The sequence below is a fragment of the Perognathus longimembris genome, chromosome 6 (genome assembly GCF_023159225.1).
Source record: "Perognathus longimembris pacificus isolate PPM17 chromosome 6, ASM2315922v1, whole genome shotgun sequence".
NCBI classification, from domain to species: domain Eukaryota; kingdom Metazoa; phylum Chordata; class Mammalia; order Rodentia; family Heteromyidae; genus Perognathus; species Perognathus longimembris.
In genome coordinates, this window is record NC_063166.1 from 68,260,781 (window position 1) to 68,270,053 (window position 9,273).

General features: G+C 48.5%; 1 protein-coding gene across 1 annotated transcript in view; it reads left to right on the forward strand.

The window, feature by feature from the left end:
* The window catches only part of Chmp4b (charged multivesicular body protein 4B), a 36,612-nt gene extending 27,672 nt beyond the window's left edge, over nt 1–8,940 (forward strand). Inside the window, exons 2-5 of the mRNA XM_048349023.1 lie at nt 3,381–3,558; nt 6,061–6,175; nt 6,898–7,024; nt 8,076–8,940. Of these exons, the coding sequence (XP_048204980.1) occupies nt 3,381–3,558; nt 6,061–6,175; nt 6,898–7,024; nt 8,076–8,140 (485 nt within the window). The 3' untranslated portion in view covers nt 8,141–8,940. The remainder of the gene's footprint in view (nt 1–3,380; nt 3,559–6,060; nt 6,176–6,897; nt 7,025–8,075) is intronic.
* The last annotated feature ends 333 nt before the right edge of the window (nt 8,941–9,273 follow it).

Here is a 9,273-nt window from a genome sequence, read left to right on the forward strand (position 1 = left end):
TAGCGGGAGGTAAAGTGGGATCCCCCAGCCTCACTGCCTGCCAGTAGCCCTGCTGTGCACACCCAGGCTGTTGAGGCTCTTCAGTTTCTTACTCTGGCTGGAGGCCGGGGTTGCGCTTGTGTGGAAGGTGTATTCTGGAAGGTGTCTTTGCTCACTGTGTCATTCAAGCTGAGAGTGGGAAGGAAGCATGTGTTGCTTCCCTCCCAGATCTGAGCCTTCTGCTAGGTGGTAACCGAGTGGGGGTCTTGGTTTTTGAAAGGACTACAGACAGCACTCCCATTAGTGAGAGCAGGCTCGGGCCCTCCTCCATGCTCTCTATGCTAGTAGGGAGTGTATAGTCACTACTTAGCATCTGTTGGGTGGCTCTGGGCTGGTCTTCACTCATACTGAATACAGAGCAGATTTCAGAAAGACTTGCTTTCCTCCCCAGAGCCTTCTCAAAGAGAAGTCCAGTTGACCTCTGTCTAGGACAAAGGCATGTCCTGTGTTGTATTAAATTGGCGTGTTCTGTAAAGATGGTTTCTATTCTCACTAATAGATGCCTTGCCAAAGGGGTCTCTGGCCCTGAGTAACTGTCTCTTCTCTGGTCTCTGCTTATGGGGTAGCTCTTCTGTCGCTCTCTTCCCAGTAGCTGTGGGAGGGTCTAATGAAGCAACTGTCTGGAAAGCAATGTTTATTTCAACATGGTTGGTGTTGTTTTTGCATCAGCTTTCAGAGCCAATAAAGCTGGTTATTAGATTCTGTAATTGCTGCTGTAATTACTCTCTTGGAACCAGCAAAGGCATAATTAAATATGGAGATTCCAAAGACTGTTTTTTTCCCATCCAAAAGCAACCTCTTAAACTTCTACCAGCCTGGGTTAGAGTTCTATTATCAAAGCTGTGTGTTTACAAATGACATTGAGCCTTCCTTGGCAGGCAAGGTATTTATTTATTCCAGGTGTCTCTTTGGATATTTGGTACATTCTTTTTTTTTTTTTTTTTTTTTTTTTTTGCCAGTCCTGGGCCTTGGACTCAGGGCCTGAGCACTGTCCCTGGCTTCTCTTTGCTCAAGGCTAGCACTCTGCCACTTGAGCCACAGCGCCACTTCTGGCCATTTTCTGTATATGTGGTGCTGGGGAATCGAACCCAGGGCTTCAAGTATAAGAGGCAAGCGCTCTTGCCACTAGGCCATATCCCCAGCCCCTCTTTGGATATTTGGATTAGCTCCTCACTAACCCAGCCATTTTTGTAATCCAAACATTAGGAATTTGGAAAAGCTAGGCAAGACATTACGAACCAGTATGTATTTATGTAAACATTAGGTTTGGCCCTTTGGACTTTGGCTACATACAGAAGCAAATCAGTTGTCAAACCTATGGTTGAAATTGAGCACCAGTGACTCATGCCTGAAATCCTAGTTACACAGGAGGCTGAGATCTGAGGATTACAGGTCAAAGTCAGCCCTGGCAGACAAGTCAGTGAGACTCTTATATCTCCAATTAGCCACCAAAAAAAGCCAAAAGTGGGGCTATGGCTCAAGTAGTAGAGCATTAGCCTTGAACAGAAATATTCAGAGACAGCACCTAGGCCCTGAGTTTAAGTCCCAGGTCTGGCACCAAATCAAAAAAGAAAGAAACAAACAAAAAACTATGGAATTAGGAATTCAACTTAACATATATTAAAGTACTTTTCTTTTTCTTTTTCTTTTTCTCTTTCTTTCTATTTTTTTTTGCCAGTCCTGGGGCTTGAACTCAGGGCCTGAGCACTGTTCCTGGCTTCTTTTTGCTCAAGGCTAGCACTCTGCCAACTTGAGCCACAGCACCACTTCTGGCCTTTTCTGTATATGTGATGCTGAGGAATTGAACCCAGGGCCTCATGTATGCAAGGCAAGCACTCTTGCCACCAGGCCATATTCCTAGCCCCTAAAACACTTTTCTTGTGTACCTGTAATTATATGTTGATCTGGGAAAATGAGTATTGTAATTATTATTTCATTTATGAGTCTCTTGCTACATCCTTGGCGTATCTAGGTTTTTGCTTCCAGATAACTTTTCTTGTTGTTGTTGTTGTTGCTGCTGTTGTTGTTGTGTCCCCCTCCTCCTCCCCTTCCTCCTCCTTTTCTTCCTTCTCTTCTTCCTCCTCCTCTTCTCTCCCTCCCTCATCTGCCTCCCCTTCCCTGAGGCTTTTAAACTCAGGGCCTTGTGCTTTGACTTGGCTTTTTCACTCAAATCTGGCACTCTACCACTTGAGTCACAGCTCCACTTCTGCCTTTTTTCTGGCTAATTGGAGATAAGAGTTTCAGGTCTCCTGAGTAGCTAGGATTATAGGTGTGAGCTGCTCATACCTAGCTCCAGATAATTTCTTGCCTAGGGAGTTTAGACATAGAGATGGACATCAGAGAAATTTTGTATTGGCAGACAAAGAGTGACTGCCAGTCAAAAATATCTTAGAGAAAAAGAAGCAGTAATATGGTAATAGGAAATGATAACTTTAATTTACAAAATGAACATATTGCCGACTATGTAAAATCCATTTAATAAGAAGATCACGGGCTGGGGATATAGCCTAGTGGCAAGAGTGCCTGCCTCGGATACACGAGGCCCTAGGTTCAATTCCCCAGCACCACATATACAGAAAACGGCCAGAAGCGGCGCTGTGGCTCAAGTGGCAGAGTGCTAGCCTTGAGCGGGAAGAAGCCAGGGACAGTGCTCAGGCCCTGAGTCCAAGGCCCAGGACTGGCCAAAAAAAAAAAGATCACAGTCAAGATACTAAAGAGCAAGTCCAGTCTGTCATCCTAGTGTTCCTGGAGAACCACCCCGGGATCACGTGCTGGTGCAGTCATCCTGAGCCTCTGATGGGAAAAGGAGAGGCTGAGGTTACAGGGCCCAGCAGCTTATCTGGTCCCTCCACACTTACCAGCACATGACCTGGGCATCGGCTTCTCCTATTTACCCTAAATGGGTAAATGGCGCTTTAATGATGCACTGTAGTCCTTAGAGCTTCCAGGGTGCTTTGGGTTTCTACTTCACTTAATGTGCCGCGTGTTTCTTTACATTATCTCATTCCTTCCTTACAAGGAACGTGTCTGGGAATCTCAAGTAACTTATCTATGTCTGTGAACCATGACTGGACCTCAGAGCACATTCTTTCTCTGGGTGACTTCTTTAATTTGGGAGAGTGGGGCTACCAGAGACAAATTGTGTGATTGCTTCCTGGCCACACTTTGAGGCACGCTAATTCTTTATATCTTAGAAAACTGAGTGTGTTATCGTGTAGATGCTCAGTAACGCTCTGTGGGAGTGGAAGTAACATGGGTGCCATGGGAGGAGGGGAGGCTCAGTGACCACTGGGACCTCGCCCTGTACCTGGGCTTGCTGAACGTCTTTTGTCCCCCCACAGCCGCCCTCCAGGCGCTGAAGCGCAAGAAGAGGTATGAGAAGCAGCTAGCGCAGATTGATGGCACCCTGTCGACCATCGAGTTCCAGCGTGAGGCCCTGGAAAATGCCAACACCAACACCGAGGTGCTCAAGAACATGGGCTACGCCGCCAAAGCCATGAAGGCCGCCCACGACAACATGTATGTGTCACTGCTGGCACAGGGCAGGCACAGCGTGTGCTCAGCATGGCCTGGCCAGGTCCTTTGTACCTTTCTTCTAACTTGCCTTCTTTGAACTCTATCTAAACGGGATTATGTACTTGCTGCCTCTTTTTTTTTTTTTTTTTTTTTGGCCAGTCCTGGGGCTTGGACTCAGGGCCTGAGCACTGTCCCTGGCTTCTTCCCGCTCAAGGCTAGCACTCTGCCACTTGAGCCACAGCGCCACTTCTGGCCATTTTCTATATATGTGGTGCTGGGGAATTGAACCCAGGGCCTCATGTATACGAGACAAGCACTCTTGCCACTAGGCCATATCCCCAGCCCCTTGCTGCCTCTTATTTCCAAGCATATTTCAGGGATTCCAGGTTATTGTGATGGGCATAATTTCAAGTTGGGAAGGTCAGTTGAAGGTCCTCTCACTCAGGCCTCTGGTAGTAGAGGCCTGTGTCCCAGGGAGGGGACTGATCTTCCCTGGCTTACTGTGAGCGAGATAGGGCTAGGTTTATGTAACCAATGGTTTTGGCTTTCCCAATGCTGCCTGGGCCCTGGTGTATGCTCTGTATCCTAGGGCTCTGGAACTTCTCTGGCCTTTTTATTTTTTTTTAAGATGGCTTTGTTTTTGTTGGTCATGGGGCTTGAACTCAGGGCCTGGACGCTGTCTCTGAGTGCATTTGCTCAAGGCTTAGCACTCATCACTTTGAACCACAGTGCCTCTTCAGTTTTCTGGTGGTTAAGTGGAGTTCAAAGGTAAAAGGCTTATAGGATGACTTGGAACCATGATCCTCAGATTTCAGTCTCCTAAATAGCTAGGATTATAGGTGTGAGCCACCAATGCCCAGCAGGTTTTGGTTTTTGAGACAGGGTCTTACTTATAGCCCAGGCTGGTTTTGAAGTCACAGTCCTGCCTCAGCTGCCTGAGTACTGTTTTTTTTTTTTTGGCCAGTCCTGGGCCTTGGACTCAGGGCCTGAGCACTGTCCCTGGCTTCTTCCTGCTCAAGGCTTGCACTCTGCCACTTGAGCCACAGCGCCGCTTCTGGCCGTTTTCTGTATATGTGGTGCTGGGGAATCGAACCTAGGGCCTCGTGTATCCGAGGCAGGCACTCTTGCCACTAGGCTATATCCCCAGCCCCCTGAGTACTGTTTTTGATGGAAGTTTCTGCCTTTGCCTTTGCTTTCCGGCTATGGCTGTCTTTTTTTGTTGTTGTTGTTGTTGTTAGTCCTGGGGCTTGAACTCAGGGCCTGGGCACTGTCCCTAAACTTTTTTTGCTCAAGGCTAGCACTCTACCACTTGAGCCATTTTGGTTTATGTGGTACTGAGGAACTGAGGGGCTTCATGCATGCCAGGCAAGCACTCTACCACTAAGCCATACTCCCACTCCCTGGCTGTCCTATTGACTGTGCCTTTGGTGCCCTCAGCACTTGTCCCTCCTCTGTGTGGCTACTTCTAATGGTAGTGGCCTCAGGCCTATATTCCCATACTAGTTGTGATTGGAATTCATGGCCAAGGTAAGCAACTGGGTTGTAAATGAGTACTTTCCCATAAACAAAGTGTTTGTTTGCTGTAGTTCTTCAACTAGGTAGCCTGTATTTAGGGGTGCCTAGAGACCATCTTGATTCTTTTTTAGGTACCAAGGCTGTGCTATAGAACAGGGGTTGGCAAAAATACAGCCTGTGGGGCTGCCACTAGTTTTTATAAATAAACTTCTGTTGAAACAGTCACGGCCTTAATTTACTGTTGTCTGTAGCTACTTTTGTGCTACGAAGCAGGGTTGAGTATTTATAACAAAGACTGTATAGACCTCAAGTTCTAAAATAATTACAGAAAAAGTTGCTTCCTGCTGTAGAAAATTAGGGTTGCAGGAAGAGCTGCCTTCACACGGGTGTGGGGGGCACTCTTGGCTGAGAGGGATGTTCATTGGACTGAGCAGCCTGGGCGAGGGCTGCATCTGCTTCATTTCTGTCTCCTTCCAGACCCCTAGCACAGAGCACAGTAAGTCCCACACGTGGTTCACAGCCTATGTGTGCAGATTATGATGAGCAGTTGTACATTCGTATGATTGACACTGTCTTAAAAAGTTGCCTAGTGCTTTTCCTTTGGGGCCTCCTAGAAACCCCAGTGAATTGAAAGAGGGGAAGAGCATTTCAGGTGTGCTTTTTGATTTTTATATCCCTGTACAGAATTACATTTGTGCAATACAAATCCTATAGTCTCATCTGACATGTATTTGTTTTCCTGTAGGACTTTGACTAGGCGCCTAACTTTGCTAAGTCTTACTTCCTCAGGGTAGTATCTGAAGGACACTGCCATCCGTTTGCATCTGTGATTCTTTATTTTTAAGGGGAGGATTAAGCAGTAATGACAATTGATTTGTCACAGTAGAGGTGGGGCTAGGAAGCTGATTGTGTGGAGGGGCTGCCACCACCTCGAAGACTGTTACACAGACCAATCAACGGATATGACAGTCTTGTTTGTTTCATTTCCAGGGATATCGATAAAGTCGATGAGTTAATGCAGGACATTGCCGACCAGCAGGAACTTGCAGAAGAGATTTCCACAGCTATTTCCAAACCTGTAGGCTTTGGAGAGGAGTTTGATGAGGTGAGTGGCTTCATATAGATGATATATGCCTCACCAGTGGCACCCAGGCTGTCCCTTGATATATGACTGAAGGGTCTCAGGTGGGAAGATGCTGCCATCAATTAATACCCCTCCAGATTTGCATGTCCACAGGGCCTGGCATTCACCTCCCTGAGTTCTAGATTTTGAGGGCAGATCAATTAAAGGAACCTTCAGGTCAACAAGCAGTGGCCCTGTGCCTTCTTCCCATGTGGGTCCCGGGCCCAGAGCTGGCCATGCCCTGGAGACATTTGCATGATTTTCCCTCAGAAGCTCTGTGTAAGGTAAAGGAGAAGCCAAGGAAGGAGCACTTATAACTCTGCTCTGAGGGATCCTTCTAGACCTTGGCCACTACCAGTTGCCACTGTTGTGATTTGAGACCTCAAACCTCTTGGGCTTTTGAAATACAAGAGCAGCCCCTAGCGAAGGTACTTGTTAGCAAACGTTAGATGTGAGCCCTGAATGCCAGATCCGCTCCACTGACTGCATTCTGTGCTGGCTCCCATCGGGCAGCTGCGGAGTCAGCACGTACCCTTACTCTCAGCTCCCCACTGCATGCTTTTCGTGGTTTCAGACAAGTTAGATGGGCTGATCACATTAACTTCAGTTCAGCGAGAATTCCCGAGCATTCCCTCAGCTATCCAGCACTGAGATAAAGAAATAGGACTGGAAAGATACCTTCTTCTCATTGTTTCCTTTTACAGGATGAGCTCATGGCGGAATTAGAAGAACTAGAACAGGAGGAGCTAGACAAGAATTTGCTGGATATCAGTGGACCTGAAACAGTCCCACTACCAAATGTTCCCTCTATAGCCCTACCATCCAAGCCCGGTGAGTTCTTCCTGCAGACTCTGCTTACTTGGCACACACCCAGGGCCAATTCTGCCTACGTGGGATGTCTGGAGTAGCCACAGTGACAATGTCATCTGTCCTTCCCTAGTTTTCTCTGGAACAAAGTTTTATAACCTCAGCACTACTGACATGGAAGGATGACCCTGGAGGGCTTCCCTGTGCACTGTGGGGCTTAGCAGCAGCCCTGGCCTCTTCCCACTAGCTACCCAGAGCAGCCAACCCCTTGAGCTGTGAGAACCAAATGTGTCACTGCCAAATGTCCGTGTGTGTATGTGTGTGTGTGTGTGTGCTGCGTGCGTGCATGCGTGCGTGCCTTTCAGGTATTGTGAAAGGTATGAAGATTTGGGTCTAAGATGTCTCTGGCCCCATCTGGTACCATGTGCTGTGCATACCTGTAAACCCAGGCCATAGAACAGCTCCAGGGGGAAGAAAGCAGCTGTGGCTATTCTCAAAATCTGTTTTCATAAAACTACCATTCCCTTCTCCCTATTCCCTCTCACTCTCCTGCTAACTGTATTCCATGCAGCACTTCTAGCAAAGGAAAGAGCCAAGGTTTGGGGAGGGAGCCCAGGGAGTTGTAGGCAGCAGGGTTGCGTCCACTCCCTCTCCTGAGTGTAATGAGGGCATGGACTTGGTCAGCTGCCTGGAGCAGTGGAGGGCATGGGAGCCATCAGCAAGCGGGCTGGCAGGTACACAGGCTGTTCAAGTCACCAGAGCTTGCTTCTTTCCCCTGGTCCCTACCTTGAGTGCTGTGGGCTGAGGCCAAGTGGGAACCCTGGTTGGTCTGCACCTACCAGGAGGAGGTGCTGCAGGACGCGCGCGCGCGCGCGCGCGTGTGTGTGTGTGTGTGTGTGTGTGTGTGTGTGTGTGTTTTCTTGGCTTTTCTATGGCAGCTTGTAGGCCCCAGAGGAGTGGCCCACTGCTATCCTGAGGCTGGCTGTGGTGCGGGCTCTGCCCACACCTTGAACACTGTCCTGGTACCCCCTCCCCCAGCCCGCCCTCTTCATTTGCCTTTTCTGTTTTCACACAGCCAAGAAGAAGGAAGAGGAAGACGACGACATGAAGGAATTGGAGAACTGGGCCGGATCCATGTAACTGGGTCAGCACAAGCTGGGCCCAGACAGACTCTGGTGGCCTGTGTGGTGGGCAGGCGTGTGTGTGTGCGTGTGCGTGTGCGTGCTCAGGGCAGGCAGGACGCTGCGAGGGGCAGGCAGCCTCCATCGCTCTACTCTCACTCCAAAGCAGTAGGCAGCATCACCGCTCACTCGCATAGCATGGTCTGCGCCCAGCGGGGCGGGTGGGGGGAGGGACGGGTGGGCGGGTGGGAGGTGCCTGCTGTTTATAATGTTGAATTTCTGTAAAATAAACTGTATTTGCAAATCCAACATTGAGCTTCTGGACTATGCTAACTCCACTGCTGAATCCTCTGTGGAAAGTAGAGCTGGTCTGAAGATGTCACCTCTGTCCTTGAAGTCAGCTGACTTGTCGCACATCTCTTTGTAAGACGTGTATGGTACTGGCAGAAAAGTCGTTTTTTAAAAGCCATAGGCTTTTCCTTGTTCTTAGCTATAATACTGCGTTTTGGTTCCATCCAGAGCTGTGTTTCTATCCATCATCTGTGTACTGGCTCCTTGTGTCTTCCACTCTGGCCCTCCTCAACCCCCCCGCCCTGTCTTTTGGAGTTTGTGACACTGATTTGAAATGGATGTGTTCTCTAGAGAGCAAGTGAGATTGTTAGAATGAAATTCCAGCTATACAGTTTTCTAACATAGCTCTAAGGTCCTTGTTGCTGTTTGTGATAACTGATAGATAACTCATTGGAAACATGTGCATACATTTATATTCAGATGAAATTATGGTTTGCACTGTCTATTAAATATCTCGATTAATTTTCATACTTGCCGTTGTGTTTAATCAGTCTGTCATTTGCCTTGGAGGCTGGCGCTGTCCAGGCCCGCAGGGTCCAGTGGTGTCTGGGGACACATGGAAGACGTACATGACACACATGGACAGTCTCAAGGAAGAGCGGAGCCTGCCTTACTAGAAGCCTCTTTACTGCAGATCTTGCTTGGGGATACTGTCCTCTAGGCCCAGTTCCGGTGAGTTGATTGCTATGCCGTCCAGGTCTTCCTCTCTGTCAGTGCCCACAGCAGTACCATTGGGATCCTCCGTCGGATGGACATCACAGTGCCACCACTGGACAAGGTCCCCGCCCAGCACAGGGAGGA